This window comes from Martes martes (genome assembly GCF_963455335.1).
Source record: "Martes martes genome assembly, chromosome: 18".
NCBI lineage: Eukaryota > Metazoa > Chordata > Mammalia > Carnivora > Mustelidae > Martes > Martes martes.
In genome coordinates, this window is record NC_137906.1 from 25,189,682 (window position 1) to 25,208,550 (window position 18,869).

Consider the following 18,869-nt stretch of genomic DNA (forward strand, 5'->3'; position numbering starts at 1 on the left):
TGAGTAGGCAGAAGAAAGAAGAAGGAGATAAAAAGATAGGATAATGGAAATCACTGAGCCCATCAAACAGAAAGAAAAAAGATTGAAGAAAAGTGGATGAAGCCTACAAAACTTGTGCAATACTATCAAGTGGATGAACATGTATTGTTAGGGTCTCAAAAGAAGAGAGTGATAAAGAGATAGAAAGAATAGTTGAAGAAATGATGGCTAAAAACTTCTCAAATTCAGTGAAAGACATGCATATGAACAATCAAGAAGTTCAATGAATTCTTGTCGAGATGAACTCAGAGACCCACATCAAGATGAATTAAAATCAAACTTTCCAAAACCAAAGAGAGAATCTTAAAGAAGAGACATGAGATCCTCAATAAGATTTCTCATTAGAAAACTTTTAGGTCAGAGAGCAGTGGGCCAGGGGTGCCTGGGTGGATCAGTTGGTTAAGCGTCTGCCTTTGGCTCAGGTCCTGCATCGGATTCCCTGCTCAGCGGGGAGTCTGCTTCTCGCTCTCCCTATGCCCCTCCCCACTCATGCTCTCTCTCTCTTGCCCTCAAATAAATAAATAAAATCTTGAAAAAGAAGAAGAAAAAAGCAGTAGGCCAAAATATTCAAAGTGCTAAGATTACTCAGGTCATGATCTCAGGGTTGTGGGATTGAGCCCCACATTGGGCTCCACACTGGGCATGGAGCCTTGAGAATGCTTCAGATTCTCTCATTCTCTTTCCCTGTCTCCTCCTCCCACTCACTCTTTTGCTCTAAAAAAATATATACATGATCCAACTATGGGCTGTCTACAAGATACTCACTTTAGATCCAAGGATACAAATACATTGAAAGTAAAAGGATGGAAAAAGGTATCCCATGCAAATAGTAACGAAAATGGTAGGCTAATTATACTAATATCAGACTAAATAGGCTTAAAAAATATGAGAAAAAGGACATGAAATATTAGTAAAAATTTCAATGCAGCAAAAAATACAAGAGTTATAAATATCTATGCAACTAATAACATATCATAAAATATATGGTGCAAAAAATTGATAGAATTTAAGGGAGAAATAGTTGTACAATAACAGTTTGATACCTCAATACCCACTTGAAAATACAACCAACCAACTAGATTAGGAAACATAGAGAACACTCTATCCAACAACAACAGCATATACATTCTTTCCTTTTTAAATTTAATTTTCTACTATGTTTAGCTAGCCAATATATAGTGCATCATTAGTTTTTGATGTAGTTAAGTGTACATGGGATATTTTCCAGAATGGAACATACTTTAGGCCATAAATTGTCTCTATGGATTAAAAAAGACGGATATCATACCAAATACTTTTTAACTACAATGTGAAGAAGTTAAAAATGAATTACAAAATCAAACTATAAAATTCATAAATTTGTAGAAATTGAACACCCTTTTAAACAAGGGATCAAAGAAGAAATCACAAAGAATGTTAGAAAAATGTAAAGATGAATGAAAATGAAAGCAGAACGTACCAAAACTTATATGGCTCAGTGAAAGTACTGCTTAAGAGCCAAATTGTAGCTTTAAACACTTACATAAAAAATAACATCTCAAATCCACAATCTAACTTTACAACCAAGGAAACATAAAAAGAAGAGACTAAACACAAAGCTAGCAGAAAGCAGGAAGTAATAGAGCAGAGCAGAAATAAATGAAAGAGAGAAGAGAAAAACAATAAAGAACATCAGTGAAACCAAAAGTTGGTTCTTTGAAAAGATAAAAAAATTGACAAACCTCTAGCTAAACAGACTAAGGAGGGAAAAAGGCAAGGTCCAATGCTTCACAACATCGGATTTGGCAATGATTTCTAAAATATGACACCAAAGGCAAAGAAAAGATTGGACTTCATGAAAATTTAAAAATGTTGTGCATCAAAAAACCACTATCAACAAAGTAAAAATGCGGAGCACTGGGTGTGGTGAAAAAACAATGAATACTGTTACGCTGAAAATAAATAAAAAATTTAATTTAAAAAAAAATGCAACCCACAGAATGGGAGGAAGAAACTAAATTTTTTTAAAAAATTTTATTTATTTATTTGACACACAGAGAGAGATCACAAGTAGGCAGAGAGGTAGGCAGAGAGAGAGAGGGAAGCAGGCTTCCCACTGAGCAGAGAGCCTGAGATCATTACCTGAACCGAAGGCAGAGGCTTAACCCACTGAGCCACCCAGGTGCCCTGAAGAAACTAAATTTTATATCCCATAAGAGATTAATACCTGGGACTTATAAAGAAGACCTAAAAGTCAACAACAACAACAACAGATTGATTCAAAAATGGGCAAAGGAGTTGAATAGACATTTCTTCAAAGAATATAAACAAATGGCCAATAAGCAAGAAAATAGGCAAATCAAAACAACAATGAAATATCACTTTGCATTCATCATGAGATACTCTCTCAGAACGTTTTGAAATGATCATGTGATTTTAACCTTTTATTCTATTAATGTAGAGATCACATTTATTGATTCTATTTGTTGAACTATCCTTGCATCTCAAGGATGAATCCCACTTGATGTGGGTGCATGATGCTTGAATTGCACTACTGAATTCAGTTTACTAGTATTTTGTTGAGAATATTTGCATCTATATTCATCAGCAATATTGGCCTATGGTTTCCTTTTATTGTAGTGTCCTTATATGGGCTTTGGTGTGAGAATAATTTTGACTTTGTAAACTGAGTTTGAAAGTGTTACCTTCAATTTTTTGGAAGATTTTGGGAAGAAGTGGCATTAATTCTTTAAACATTGGGTAGACTTCACCACTGAAATCATCTGGTCCTGGGCTTTTCTTTCTTAGAGGAGGTTTGATTATTACTACAATTTCCATAGTCATTATTGGTCTGTTTGGATTTTATATAGCCAGAAGGAGAATTTCCAGACCATATGATAATTCTATTTTGGAGGGGCACTGACATAAAGTTTTCCACATCAGTATCTTTTTTAAATTGTTAAGACTTGTTTTGTGACCTAACATGTCATCCAAACATGTCATCTAACATACTCCTTGTGTGCTTGAAAAGAATGTATATTTTTTTGCTGTTGTGTTAAAAGTTCTGTTTGTCAGGTCCATTTTGATATACAATGTTGGTTAAATTCACTCTTTACTGATTTTCTGTCTGGGTGTTCTATCCATTACTGAGGTTTCCTGTTATTGTATCAGTTTCTTTTTTCAGATCTGTTGGTATTTGTTCATATAGTTAGGTGTTCTGATGTTAGGTCCATATATATTTACAATTATTATATCCTCCTATTGAATTGACACTTTTTATCATTAGAGTCTCCTGACAGTTTTAATTAGTTTACTTTGTCTGACATAAGTCTAGTCATTCCTGCTTTCTTTTGCTTACCAATTGTATGAAATATGTTTCCTTAACTTCACTTTCAGCCAATGCATATCCTTGAATCTGAAAGAGTTTTTTGTAGACACATCACAGTTGGATCTCTTTTTTTTTTCATTTTCTTTTTTCCTTTTTTTAAAATTTAAATTCAATTAGCCAAGGTATAGTTAGTTTTTGATATAATGTTCAATGATTCATTAGTTGAATGTAACACCCAATGCTCATTCTATCACATGCCCTCTTTAATTCCCATGACCCAGTTACCCCATTACCCCACCCACCTCCCTTTCCACAACCCTCAGTTTGTTTCCCAGAGTCAAGTGTCTCACATTGTTTGTCTCCCTCTCTGATTTTTTCCCATTCAGTTTTCCCTCCCTTCCCCTATTGTCCTCTGCACTATTCCTTATGTTCCATATATGAATGAGGCAGTCCTAAGAGGGAAATACATAACCATCCAAGCATCTCTCAAAAAATTAGAAAAATCCCAAATGCACAAGGTAAACTTACACCTAAAGGACCTGGAGAAAGAACAGCAAATAAAGCCTAAGGCAAGCAGGAGAGGAGAAATAATAAAGATTAGAGCAGAAATCAATGAAATAGAAATGAGAAAAACAGCAGAACCATCAGTGAAACTAGAAGCTGGTTCTTTGAAAGAATTAATAAGATCACAGTTGGATCTTATCCATTCAGCCTGTTTTTGTTTTTTTTTGTTTTTGTTTGTTTGTTTGTTTTTTGGCGGAGGGGCAGGGAGTTTAGTCTGTTGAGACTTACTGATAGAGAAGGATTTGTCATTGCCATTTTGTTAACTGTTTTTTGTTTGTCTTATAGTTCTTCTGTCCCTCTTTTTCTCTCTTGCTGTATTCCTTTGTGTGTCATTGTTGTTGCTTTTTGATTGACTGATTGACTGACAGGTGTTAATTCCTTTTCCTTTTCTTTAATGTAACTTCTCAGATATTTCCTTTGTGGTTACCAAGGGGCTTACACCAAATGTTTTATAACAGTCTCTTTTAAGCTCTTTTTAACAACTTAAATTCTCTGCTTTTCTCTTTTTCCTCCACATTATATGCTATTTATGTCACAATTTATATCTACCTGTCTTGTATTATATATCCATTAACATAACTTAGTTACAGCTGTTTAAATACTTTTTTCTTTTCTATTTTTCTAAGATTTTATTTATTTAACAGAGAAAGACACAGCAAGAGCGTGAACAAAAGCAGGGGGAGTGGGAAAGGGAGAAACAGGTTTCCTGCTGAGCAGGGAGCTCCATCCTAGGATCATGGGATCATAACCTGAGCCAAAGGCAGACACCTAAAAATTGCCAGGTGCCCCTAAATATTTTTTTTTAGCTTTTACAGTATAATTAAAAGCAATTTACCCACCACCAATATAGTAAAACATTGCTGGTTTTGATCTTTATCAATGAGCTTCATATTTTGTTAGGCTCTCATATTGTTTAGTGTCCTTTCTTTTAACTTGAAGAACTCTGTTTAGTCTTTTTGTTTTGTCTTGTTTTGTTTTTTTTGGTTTTGTTTTGCTGTTTTTTTTTGTAAGAGTGTTCTAGTGGTGTTAAACTCCCTCAGCTTTTGTTTGTCTAAGAAAGTCTTTATCTCCCCTATATTGAAGTACACATTTGCTGGGTATAGTACTCTTTGTTGGCAATTTTTGTCTTTCAGCATTTTGTTTTGTTTTTTATTTTATTTTATTTTTTGACTATATCATCCCACTCACTTCTAGCCTGTTTCTGCTGAACAATTTTCTGAACATTAATGGGGGTTCTCTTGTATGTAATAAGTCACTTTCCTCTTGCCATTTGCAAAATTCTTTGTCTTTAACTTTTCATAATTTGATTATGTGTCTCAGTGTGGGTTTCTTTGGATGCACATTTTTCTTTTAATGCTTTGGTCTTCTAGATCTGATGCCTATGTCCTTCCCCAGTTTTGCAGTTTTTATCCATCTTATTTGAATAAGCTTTCTGCTCCTTTCTCTTTCTTCCTTCTTAAGCTTCCGTAATGCATATATTGGTCCTCCTGACACTGTCCCTTATGTTTCTCATGCTATCTTCACTTTTTTCATTTCTTTTCCTTTTTCTCTGATCAGAGGATTTCCACTGACTTGTCTTTGAAATCTTATCCTTTCTTCTGCTTGATGTAGTCCACTGCTGAATTCCTCTATTGAATTTTTCAGTTTAGTTGTTGGATTCTTCAGATATATGATTTTTGATACTTTTATGCTTCTCTTTGTTGAAATTCTCATTTAGATCATTCTTTGGTCTCCTGTACTTGGTTAGCATACTTAAAATCATTGCTTTGAACTCTCCGGCAGATAAACCACCTATCTCATTAGGGTCTTTTCTGGATATTTACCTTCCTCTTTTGTTTATAATATATTTCACTGTCTCTTCATTTTTCCTTTCTATATTGCATTAAATAAATTAATTAAATAAAAAAGCCAACTCTCCCTGCCTAGATAAGCTGGCCTCACATAGGAGAAGAAATCATCTGGCCAGGGGTTCTCCAAACCTCTTAAAACTTTGTGCTTGTCAAAACCATTGCTTATGTTAGTGACCCTGGGAGATTAGGGTGTATCAAATCCCATCAAGCAGAGGAAGAGCCCACAAGCTCATTCAGGTTCCTGGAAGAGTACTAATTGCTTGCCCCATTAGTTCCCAGATGCAGATTAATTTGAAGTTCAACTTCTGTTGGGATGTTAGATATGTAGTCTAGTCCCTCCTGGCAAGAAACTGGGAGCTGGGTATGTTGGCCTACTTGCTTTGTGCTGAGCCATCCTGTCAGACCCAGAGCCAGAAGATTTGGGGACCAGTCCCTTGGGTGGAAGCCATAAAAACTGAGGAGCTACATGTATGGTTTAAACTTCTCAGTGCTCAGGCAGAAGCTGGGAATTGGGGATTCCCTCCTGAATGTAAGACACTGTGTTGTAGGTGGGGTTTACAGAGAGAATGTGTTCCAGCTTATCCTACCCTTTTTTATGTGAGTATTTCCTCAATTGTATGATGTGTAAGAATCTCCCAATTCATTTCTGGATTTCTCGCAGAAGGAAATGATCTCTGTGTAACTATTTATTCGTGTATCCATGGAATGAGGGAAAGTTAGAAGCCTCCTATTTCACCATCTCATTCTCCAGTAGTTTCAAAGAACAGTAAAGACACTCTTGTCTTAGATTCTCAGAGTAAGGCTGCTCTTATTATCCTATCACTTCCCTCAAAAATGTATTTCTCCCTCTGAAATCCACTGGCTGAGTCCACAGTATCCATATCAATACCTGCCATGATTCCTACCTATCACTTTCCACTACTTTCCTCTTATCTCTCCCCCAAGTAATCATGCTACTCACATCTCAGATAGTAATCGTTTCTCACCTCTAGAAGATTTTTGGTGATACTTAAGTTCTCAATAAACACATCCCCAGAGGTAGCAGTCTCTTCTCCAGTCAATATTTTGAAGGTAGTAGTTTTTCCAGCTCCATTTAATCCAAGCAATCCAAAGCATTCCTTCTTTTGGATTCCAAGGGAGATATTTCTGACAGCCAAAACAGCTGGACATGTAAAATATATCTTAAAAAATGCAGAAAACACAATATAGCAAAGGATATTCATAGGTTAAATTAAAAAAATACACCAGACCCCTATGGACCACTACGGACCTCAGACAACTTCACAAAAACTCTCCTACTCTATTGGACTAATACACACAGATTCAGAAGACCACAGTGAGCCCTTGATGCTAATGACATGATCTTTAATAGGAATGAAATCATAAATTGGCCATTGAACAATATTACCTTTGTGAGTTCCTTAATAAGTACTGTGAAATTCAGGGATTCCTGAGGTTGCTCCGGGATTCTGTTTCTCTCATATTGCACATCATCATCTTCAGATTGCCCAGATAATTCTGTGTACATTATTTCCTATATTTTCAAAAACAGCATCATAGAAATGGAGACCTCTTAGACATCTAGTCTAGATAACTGGTTGGTTTCAGGAAGGCTTAACTGGGGATTAATCTCAAAGATGTCAGAACAGAAATTTCAAATCATTCCCAAAAAACTTCCTACATACCTGTCACACTGTCGTGTATAAACCTATCCCCTATTTCTGAAGTTTAAAAACTATACTCCTACCCATGAGCAAGTAGCTTGTTCCTATCAAAATGGACACTTCATCAAAAACTGGAACCATGGGCTCCTGGGTGGCTCAGTTGGTTAAGTGACTGCCTTCGGCTCAGGTCGTGATCCTGGAGTCCTGGGATCGAGTCCCACATCAGGCTTTCTGCTCACCAGGGAGTCTGCTTCTCCTGCTCTCTCCTCTCATGCTCTTTCTCTCTCTCTCTCTCTCTCACTCTCTCAAATAAGTAAATCAAATCTTAAAAAAAAACTGGAACCACAACACACACTATAAATTATAACAAATACTATTTGCTAATTACATTTATTTTATAAGATATTAATAGAACTAAGAATAGGGAAGATTAACTCTTTCTTTTCTGAAAGGAAGAGTGGAATCCAAGGACCATTTCACAAGGTAAATAAACTGAATTTAAAAAAATAAATAGGAGCTAATTAGGAGACTTATAATGGGAAGGGAGAAAAAAGGGCAGGGCATTCCACATGGTAGAAAGAGTATGAAAGAATAATCTAAGATTTGTCCATTACTCTACTTTAATTTTTAACTTCCTGTTTTGAAAAATTTTTGATTTATAGACAATTATAAACACAGGATAATACCAGTATGCATTTTAGCCTTCTAATGTTAACACCTTACATAGTCACGGTACACTGATCAAATAAAGAAATTAACATTGGTTCAATTCTAGGAACTAAAGATTTTATTGTAGATTAGTGCAAAATATGCTGAATAATTTTAATGCCACTTTTAGTCTAAACTCTTAAAGCACAACATATCCAGACAAGTGCATAAATCATAAATCCACATCTTTTTCACAAGGTCAGCATATTTATGTAACCACCCCTGATAAAGAAAACAGAGCATTACCTCAACAGTAACTGGAATCCTGACTTGTAACTCCAAATATTATATATTAGTTTTGTCTGTTTTTGAAATTTATATGAATGGAATTCTACTTTATTTTTTAATTTTTAAGTTAAGTTTAATTCCAGTAAATACACAGTTTTAAATTAGTTTTTGGTGTACAATATAGTGATTCGACAATTCTACATATGACTCATGTTCATTGTGATGTGTACTCTTAATCCCCTTCACCTATTTCACCCATTCCACCAATCAACCTCCCCTCTGGTGACTGTCAGTTTGTTAAGAGTCTGTTTCTTGGTCTCACTGTCTCTTTCTCTTAACAGAATTCTACTTTATGTAACTTTTCTGTGTCTGGCTTCTTTGGGGCAGTATTATAGTTGTGTTATTATTCCATGCTGTTCCTTATGAGTTATAGCCTGCTTCTTCTTGTTGCTATATTCTATTGTGAGAACGGACATTTCTTTGTTATGTTACATTAGTCATCATACAGTACGTCATTAGTTTTTGATGTAGCATCCCATGATTCATTTTTGCGTATAACACCCAGGGCTCATTGCAACACATGCCCTCCTTAATAACCATCATGAGGCTAACCCATCCCCCCCAACCTGTCTCCCCTCTGAAACCCTCAGATTGTTTCCTAGAGTCCATAATCACTCACGGTTCATGTCCCCCTCTGATTTCCCCTCCACTTCAGTTTTCCCTTCTTTCCCCTAATGCCCATTATATGACTGACAAACATATGGTCTGCTTCTTTCTCTTTTTTAAAGGGGGTCTATATGAATAATGCTGTGTGAACATTCTTGTAAATGTCTTTTGGTGAACATGAGTGTGCATATCTGTTGGATTTATACCTAGAAGGGGAGCTTCTGGGTCTCAGTATATGCTCCTTTTCATAAACATATGAAGACAATACTTTAGAAGGTAATGCCAGACAGTTTTCTAAAGAGTTATCAGTTTATATTTCCAACACCAGTGTTTGAGATTTCTAGTCATTCTGCAGCCTCAGCACTTACTATTTTTAGAGTATGCTGTGGTGTCCTTTAGTGGCTTTAATTAGCATTTACTGATGACTACAAATGTTGTGAATTTTTACATATATTTATTGCATATTTGGATATTCTTTTCTGTAAAGTCAGTGTCCCAAGTCTTTTGCCCACTTTTAAATTGGGCTTTTTGTCTTTCTCTTACTGATTAACAATTCAAAAATCTTTTTCCAGTTGGTGACTTGCCTTTTCATCCACTTGATGTCTTTTGATAATGATGCCCTCACTATCATGAAGGTATTTGCTATGTTTTTGCTCTAAAAGTTTATTATTTTACCTTTCACATTTAGATCTACAGAAAAGCTGTAAGTTACAAATGATTTGTATGGAGTAAGACAGGAGTCAACTTCATTATTCTCAATGTGGATAACCAACTGAATCAGCACCATTAACTGAAAAGAATATCCTTTCTCCACTGCATTATGTGTCAATGTTGTCATATATCAGGTGACCACATATTTGTGCATCTATTTCTAGACATTCTATCCCTTTTGTTCTTGAATTTTAGCATGTGTCAGAATCAGCTGTGTGGCTTATAAAACATAAAATAAAACCAAAAGCTTCTGATTTTAGTAGGTCTGGGGTGGGGCCCAAGAACTTGCATTTCCCTTTTTTTTTGTTTTTTAGTTGACAGAGATCACAAGTAGGCAGAGAGGCAGGCAGAGAGAGAGAGGGGGAAGCAGGCTCCCTGCTGAGCAGAGAGCCCAAAACGGGGCCCGATCCCAGGACCCTGAGATCATGACCTGAGCCAAAGGCAGAGGCTTTAACCCATTGAGCCACCCAGGTGCCCCAAGAACTTGCATTTCTAAAAAAGAAAAATTCCAAGCTACTACAAATAACCACGCCTTAAGGAAAATTATTTTTCTAATACATTGTTTTATTTGTCTGTTTTAGTCACTATAGTTTATATAAAATACTTATATATGGTAGTATTAGTGTGCCACTTTTGTTCTCCTTCAACATTTCCTTGGCTATCCTTGGCAATTTGCATTTCCATGCAAACTTTAGAATCAGATGATCATTTTCCACACACAAACATGCACACACAAAAATACCCACTAGCATTTTGATTGGAATTGTTTTGAATCTTTAGATCAATTTGGGAAAAAACTATCATTTTCCCAATATTGGGTTTTCCAAAGCAAGTGTACATGGTATTCCTTCATTTATATGTCTTCTTTAATCACTCAATACTGTTTGTACTTTTCCATATAAAGGTCTTGTATAAATTCTGTTAGACTTATTCCTAGATATTTTTTCTTTTTATGTTATTTGAATAACAACATTTTACATTTCACTTGTTTGTGGCTTATATATGGATATATAACTGATTTTTCTATACAGACTTTGTATTTAGCAATAATAATTTTAACAATTTCATTCCTTTAACTATGTACACAATGCTGTCATTTGTAAATAATGAATTTTAAAATTTTCACAATTTTATGCCTATCATTTTTTTCTTGCCCTATTGCATTAAAACCTATAATAAATTGGATAAAAATGGAATTTAAAAATGGAATAAAAGAGAATAAAAGGTATAACATAGGGAATATAGTTAATGGCATTGCAGTAGTGTTGTATGGTGACAGATGGTAGCTATACTTGTGGTAAGCATAGCATAACATATAAACTTGTGAACATACTATGTTGACACTTGAAACTAATCTAACATTGTTCAACTTGGGTCATGATCCTAGGGTCCTAGGATCGAGCTCTGCAGTGGACTCCCTGCTCAGTGCGGAGCCTGCTTCTCCCTCTCCCTCTGCCTGCCACTCCTCCTGCTTGTGCTCTCTGTCACGTAAATAAATGAAATCTTAAAAAAATAATCATAATATTTGATATAGATTTTTTTGTGGTTACTTTTTACCATATTAAGGAAGTTCCTTTCTGGTTTTGGTTTGCTAAAGAATTTTATAAGAAATATAATTTTATCAAATCTTTCTTCTGACTCTCTCAGGATTGTAATTGTTTTTTTGATTTTTCTTATTAATATAGTGAATTATGTTTTGATAGTATGGTGACTTAAAGTGTTACACTGTTAACGTAAATTGAACTTAAGTTAAAAATTAAGAAAAAATAAAGTGTTACATTATGCTTGCATTCCTGTAATAAACCTTACCAGGTGATGAATTCAAACTAACATTTTTGTGAAGGATTTTTGCATCTGTGTCCATAAGCATAATTCATCTGTAATTTTTCTGTTTTGTAGCATTATTTATAGCTATTATTCTCTAAGTTATTATGGCCTCACAAGACAGCAAGACAGAAAAATAAAGGTAAGAAAATAAATCAGTAAAATAGAAAACAAAAGATATAACAGAGAAGTAAAAAATTCAAAAGTTTGTTCTTCGGAGAGATTAATAGGTTAAATACCCACCAAGAGTAATTAAGAAAACAAGGTTGGGGGAGCAGAAAAACCACAAACTACTAACAGATATTAAGAACAAAACAGAAGAACACTGTGAACAGATTGCTGTCAATACATTTGATGATTTAGATGAAACTGGCACATTCCTTAAAAAGTGCAAAATGAGAAAAGAATAGAAAACCTGCACACTCCAATGTTAAGTAATTTGAAACTCTTATTACAAACTTTCCCTCAAAGAAAATCCCAAGTCCATATAATTTTGCCATTAAATTCCTCATTCCCACAACTCGACTGCCCTCAGAATGAAGTTTAAGATCCTTAGCATGGCACTTTGGAGGCTTTTCCCAGCTCAGCCACATCACTTTTTTTTTTTTTAACATATAATGTATTATTTGTTGCAGTCATCCTGCCCTGCCTTCCAATACCTTGGCTCCAGACATAATAATAGCTCCTTGAATGTTTTCCAGCTCCTTGTCTGTTCCTAAGTTGACCTCTATGCCTTGGACTCACTTTATCAACTGTCACCCAATGCCCAAAGCTTGGTTTTGTGGCACCTAGATGCATTTACAGTATTTTGAGTTTCTGTTTATTAGAGCACATATTTTTTGGATTGTATTTGTCTGAACTCTGATTTGGTCCCTGTCCTGAAACCCTTTCTCTTGCATCTCTGGAGGTCTCCTTTACCCTCCCTTCAAAGTCTGGGAATCTGTTTGTTCCTCCTGGGCCTCTCTCAGGAATCTGAGTCCTGTCCAACATCTAGTATGATACCAGGTACATAGTAGGTGCCTGAGGCATATCTTTGGAATGTATGACCTCAGCCTTGGGTGTTGGACTTTGCTGGTGCTAACAAGCTTTTTGCTTTTCACTTGACCTGACCCTTCAGTTCCTGGGCTTTTCCTACCCACTGAGAAATCCCCTATGTAATCTTGCAGATTAATGGCTCAGCTGAATAGGAGACACTCATAAGATCTGGACACCAGGTACTGGCTCTACTGATGACACCAGACCTGAGCCTTTGCTCAGCATCTTCCCCACTTCTGGAGGCAATTCTGGGATACTCCCTGCCTTTTATGCCTCCATTAGTGCTATCATTCATACCTTACTCATGTACATTGTGTCTTGATTACCTATGCAGTCAGACTGTACTGGGAAATGTGAAGAAAGACCACATTGGCATAGTAAGACTTTGGACTGAAGTCTAAGCTTATGGCACAGTCATGCAATTTCATCTATTTTGATAACAGAGGCTCCTTTTGCCTCAAAATATTCTTTCTTCTGAAAACACTTCACACAGTGGTTCTCAAAGCATGAAGGAGTTGCAGAAGCACTACTTGAAAATGTATTACATATGCAAGTTCAGGCCCTACCTAAGGTCCACAAAATCAGCAACTCATGGAGCAGAGACCAGCAACTTGTATTTTAAGAAGACTTCCAGGAGAATCTAGTAAATGCCAGATTTTGAGAGCAACTGCTATAGAGCCTTACAATCAAATGTGCATTCTGTAGGCTGGCAGAATCAATACCACCTGGGAGTTTGTTAAATAGCTAAGCACCAAATTAGGATGCATGAGCACTTTGGGAGGAAATGGCCCTCTGATAAGAGATGTTCAAAGGAAAGCTTTCTATTATAATAAAACTATAAAAAATAACATATTTTGACTGGCAAAGCTCAGAATGTTTAGAAACCACAAAGTTCAAATTACGATGAAGATCTCTGATTAACATGGATTTCAATCAACATAGACTGATTTATATTTCTATATTCAATAATGGAATTCGGCATGGGTGGAGACATGTTTTTGGTCTTAGAGATATTCCTAAGATCCATAGCCAGGTACTTACCTTATTAAATTTCTTGTAGATACCAAAGAAAATATAGCGAAACACAAAGGTTTTCACTTTCCATGAGGTGGTCTCCATAAGGAAAATCAAGATGAAGAAAATAAATCCCAAAACAGCCATGGCAATTAAAAATTTTCCTATTGCATCTCTTTCTAAACCATATATATTCATCTGAGTGACTGATATCAATGACAAAGAAAAAGATAAAGGTTTATGTTAAAAAATTATTTCAATAAGAAAACTCTAAGAAGTCAACAAACTGGAAGTACTACAGAATCAAATAGAATGATTATCAAATAAACACAAAATACTATATTTAATGGTATGTTTGATGACTTTATATGTCATGCAAAATATCTTCAAGATCTTTTAATTCCATGAATTTTGTCTTGCTATAGTTCTAGGCATCTATTACCAATATGGTACCATATAGCCAGAACCTTTGGGTGAATGCCTGTTCACACTAATCAGAGTAGTGGGTAGCAACAGAGGCTTTCCTTGCCCCAAAATACATTTCCTTTGAAACTACTTCAGATGGTGGATCTGAAAATGTGGAGCAGTGGCAGTAGAATCACGTGGAATATGCTACATATGCAAACACTCTTACCTATAAGGGAATACTAACATTTAAACTAAGTTGGAAGTGCTAAACGGCTGACACTTTTTCAATTGCTTATGAGAAAAAGGTAATAATTACAAGGTTATAAATTCATATATTTATATGTGTGTGTGTGAGTGTGTGTGTATGTGTGTGTATATGTGTGTATATAATATATGCATATACACGTAAATATGTATCACATTTTCTTTATCCATTCATCCATGGAGATTCTATCCCATGAGAAAATGCATTATGCTAAAGTTTTGAATCTTAGCTCTAACTTGTACAAATTGTGTGACAGAGTAAGTTATTCAATTTTGTATAAACCTTAGTTTCCTCAAAGTGAATATAACAACACATAACTTGATGGTCATTGTGAAGATTCAAAATAATAAAGGTAGAGCTATGTATATCAAATAAGTAATAGGCCAGTGGTGTCTGACGAGTCCCAGATACTCACTTGCTTTACTACAATTTACGAAGGCAGGAACGTCTTTTGAGGAACACAGCAGCCTTGCATTTTGGTTATCAAAATATTTACTGATGCTCATCCCAAAGTTATGTATGGGTAACACCATCAATGAATCAAGTAGAAGGCTTTCAGAATCAGGTCCTTTGTGATTAAAAAGATAACATTAGCATGCTTTATACAAAATGAATTGCCCCAGGAAAACAAAATCTCCCCAATGAATTAAACGGAGAAAATTACAAAGCTATATTATTATCCTCACAAAACTCTCACTTCTTGCCACTAAGTATATGTTTTGTAGCATAGTTTATGTTGATAATTACAGCACTGGAAAATCCTCGGCAAAGTTGATATCCATATAACCTGTCTTCTGTCACCTGATGTGAATAGGAAATGCATACTGATTTCTCATTTTTCTTATCTTACATGGATGAATAAAGAAACAAAGTTGTGGTAGGAAAGTCAGCATATGACAACAGTAGGAAAGAGATAAATATTTTATCAGCTGAAAGGAGATACATCTTCAGAGAACCAAGTTTAAAGCTCACTGAGGTTTCTTTAAATATTAACTTAATGTGTTTAATAGTTGAAGACTATATATGAAGGAATAGGAAACACAATTACAAGTTAAGTTAACGAAGGTCATTGTAGGACTTCAAGACTGAGCTCAGACTGTTGCTAATAAATATAAGATGATATGCCTGGGCAAAAAACATCTTTGTAAGACACTTTGATAAAAGTGAGATGGTCAACCAAGGAGGACAGAGAATGAGTGAAGTTCCTAAGATATAAATTTTCTAAGTGGTAAAGTCATACCAAGCCTGCCTCAAAGAGGGTAACAATTGGCATATATGCAAATAATCTAGTATCCAGAAAGAATTTTGGACACTGACTGGCCACCTGAATAGATGCCAAAAATAACAAGGAGCTAATGTTACAAAGTATTTAGCCTCTTTCCATAGAATACAAATATTCTCTTTTCTTCTTTAAAAAAAAATCTATTTATGTATTTGACAGAAAGAGAGAGAACAAACAGCGGGAGCGGCAGACGTAAACGGAGAAGCAGGCTTTCCACTGAATAGAGGGGCTGATGTGGGGCTTGATCCCAGGACCTTGGGATCATGACCTGAGCTGAAGCTTAACCGACTGAGCCACCCAGGAGCCCCTATAAATATCCTCTTACTTCTAAGGAGTAGAGGAAGATCTTCCTACATAAAGAAAAGTAATATGCTAATATAACTGGTTTTGATTCAGTTTTGTCATGTAATAAAAACAAAAATCAATTTATGCAATTAATTTTAAAAATTTAAAAAAAATTTTTTAAGTAATATGATTCCTTAGCTGACAAACTGTTGAAGGATACCATATGAATGGGGTGTGGAGGGATACAAAAACCAAGGAAAAAATGGTTGTAAATGCATGCATAATGTTTAAAAATACTTATCTTCCAGATCAGCATGTGTACAGACCAATAGGAGTAGAATACCAATCAACCAAACTGGATACAATTATAAACAGTGTGGCCATTTTGTGTGTAATGACCAAAAATTAACTCTCTGTAGGATTTAGAGAAAAGGAGAATTACTATCTGCTGTTTTGGTTTGTCTCTCTCTATATTCTCCATATTTCTGATAATAGTTTCCTGATTTTCTTATCATCTCTGAATGAGTTCAGTTTCTTTTCTAATCTCACATTCTTTATTCTCACCTATTACTACATTGACTAGGGCCTTAGGTGTAACATTGATTTTAAAGGGAATGTTGGCAACCCACAGAATGGGAGAATATATTCGCAAATGACACTACAGACAAAGGTCCAAGATCTATAAAGAACTTCTCAAATTCAACACCCCCAAAAGAGATAATCAAGTAAAAAAATGGGCAGAAGACATGAACAGACACTTCTCCAAAGAAGCCTGGTAGTGGGTTTTAAGGAGGGCACGTGTTGCATGGAGCACTGGGTGTGGTACATAAACAATGAATCTTGGAACACTGAAAAAATAAAATTAAAAAAAAAAAAAAAGAAAGAAGTGGGATGCCTGAGTGGCTCAGTCGTTAAGCATCTGCCTCCAGCTCAGGTCATGATCCTAGGGTCCTGGAATTGAGCCCCATGCCGGGTTCCCTGCTCGGCAGAAAGCCTGTTTCTCTCTCTCCCACTCCCACTGCCTGTGTTCCCTCTATCACTGCTGTGTATTTCTTGGTCAAATAAATAAATAAAATCTTAAAAAAAAAAAAAAGAAGAAGGCATACAAATGGCTAGCAGACACATGAAAAAGTGTTCATCATTACTCATCAGGGAAATTCAAATCAAAACCACACTGAGATACCACCTTATACCAGTTAGAATGGCACAAATTAACAAGGCAGGAAACAAATGTTGGCAAGGTTGTAGAGGAAGGGGAACACTCTTACACAGTTGGTGGGAATGTAAGCTTTACTTTGGTAAAGAGTATGGAGGTTCCTCAAGACGTTAAAAATAGAGCTACCCTACAACCCAGAAATTGCACTACTAGGTATTTACCCCAAAGATACAGATGTAGTGAAAGAAGGAGCACATGCACCCCAATGTTCATAGCAGCAATGTTCACAATAGCCAAACTGTGGGAAGAGCTGAGATGCCTTTCAACAGATGAATGGATAAAGAAGATGTGGTTCATATATACAATGGAATATTACTCAACCATCAGAAAGGTTGAAAACCCACCATCCACATCGACATGGATGGAAGTGGAGGGGATTATGCTAAGTGAAATAAGCAGAGAAAGACAATCGTCACACGGTTTCACTAGTATGTGGAACATAAAGAATAGCACAGAGGACCATTGGGGAAGGGAGGGAAAACTGAAGGCGGGTGGATCAGAGAGGGAGACAAACCATGAGAGTATGGACTCTGGGAAACAAACTGAGGGTTACAGAAGGGAGGGGGTCTGGGGGTGGAGTAGCAGGGGGATGGGTATTAAGGAGAGCACGTGTTGTGATGAGTACTAGATGTTATATGCAACTAATGAACCACTGAACACTATATCAAAAACTAATGATGTACTATATGGTGGCTAACTGAACATAGTAAAAATAAATAAATAAAAATAAAAAGACCTCTGAGAGAGATGCTGCCTTACAGCCCAGCCAACTTGATTTTAGCCCAATGTGCCCTCTGATAGACTTCTCATCTACAGAGCTGTAGGATGATACATTTGTATAATTTACTAAGTTTGCAGTGACCTGCTACTGCAGCGATAGAAAACTAACACAGAAACTAATTGACAGCAATGTGACTAACTCAGTAAATGAGCACCACAGTATAAATGCTTCTACATGTTTCTTAGTCTATTATTCAGAGATCAATTCCTCTTCATGTGGCTTAATATTGCTCATTGAAGAGGTATGCAAGGAGTATTAAAATAGGTCTCCAACTATCTCAGGGAATTCTTTTGTGGGAGGGCAAGGCCCAAGGTCAGTAAATGGGTTAGAAGCCTCTTCCTCTCAGTCTTTGCAAGACCTAGTATGGCTGAATTACTTAAAGCAGATCTAATTAATGTTTACAGGGTCATTTAATAAAGTAGTGGCAGCATTTGTGCTCTAAGAAACTTCTCTTTGCCATCATTGCCAGTCCAATCAATCTCTCCGTAATCTTAAAGTCAAAGGAGGAAAACGAAATAATAAATATTGCACTGAGCCTGGGCCAGTGGACAGAAGGACTGGGTTAGTGAAAATGTAGTGTCTTAATTTGTGTTGCATTGCCCCCAACATAATGCCTATAACATCTGTGATACTTAGCAAAAGATTATTAACTTACAAGTAGTGTAAGTTTTCCCAGAAATCCAGAACAAAATAACTTTGTATTGTTCTTATCTTCAAGACCGTATTTCTTTATTTATGGGGGAAATGGTGTGATGTCCTTACCTGACGTTGTGGTTATTACTACCTCCAGTACTACGCTGAAAACTCCTGCACAGTAGTTTAACATCACAAGCTTGATGTAGGCACTGGTATGACTAGAAAAAAGGAAACTTATCAGGTACGTGAAGGGAATGACAGACCAGCCAAACAGCATGAAGATGATCAATGTGTCCAGAAAGCGGTAATTCTTGGTCAGTTCATCCAATCCAGATAACAGGAACACCACCTGAGACAGAGAGTACACAAGTAAAGTCAAAGTGGAG

The 18,869-nt window shown here is 36.0% G+C and overlaps 1 protein-coding gene across 1 annotated transcript in view; it reads right to left on the reverse strand.

Annotated features, from left to right (window-relative positions):
• Positions 1 to 18,869, reverse strand: part of LOC308359786 (phospholipid-transporting ATPase ABCA3-like) — a gene marked incomplete at both ends in the record, with an annotated part of 123,988 nt that overhangs the window by 13,362 nt on the left and 91,757 nt on the right. Inside the window, 5 exon segments of the mRNA XM_080831102.1 lie at positions 6,747 to 6,941; positions 7,169 to 7,294; positions 13,638 to 13,816; positions 14,699 to 14,851; positions 18,610 to 18,832. Of these exon segments, the coding sequence (XP_080687228.1) occupies positions 6,747 to 6,941; positions 7,169 to 7,294; positions 13,638 to 13,816; positions 14,699 to 14,851; positions 18,610 to 18,832 (876 nt within the window).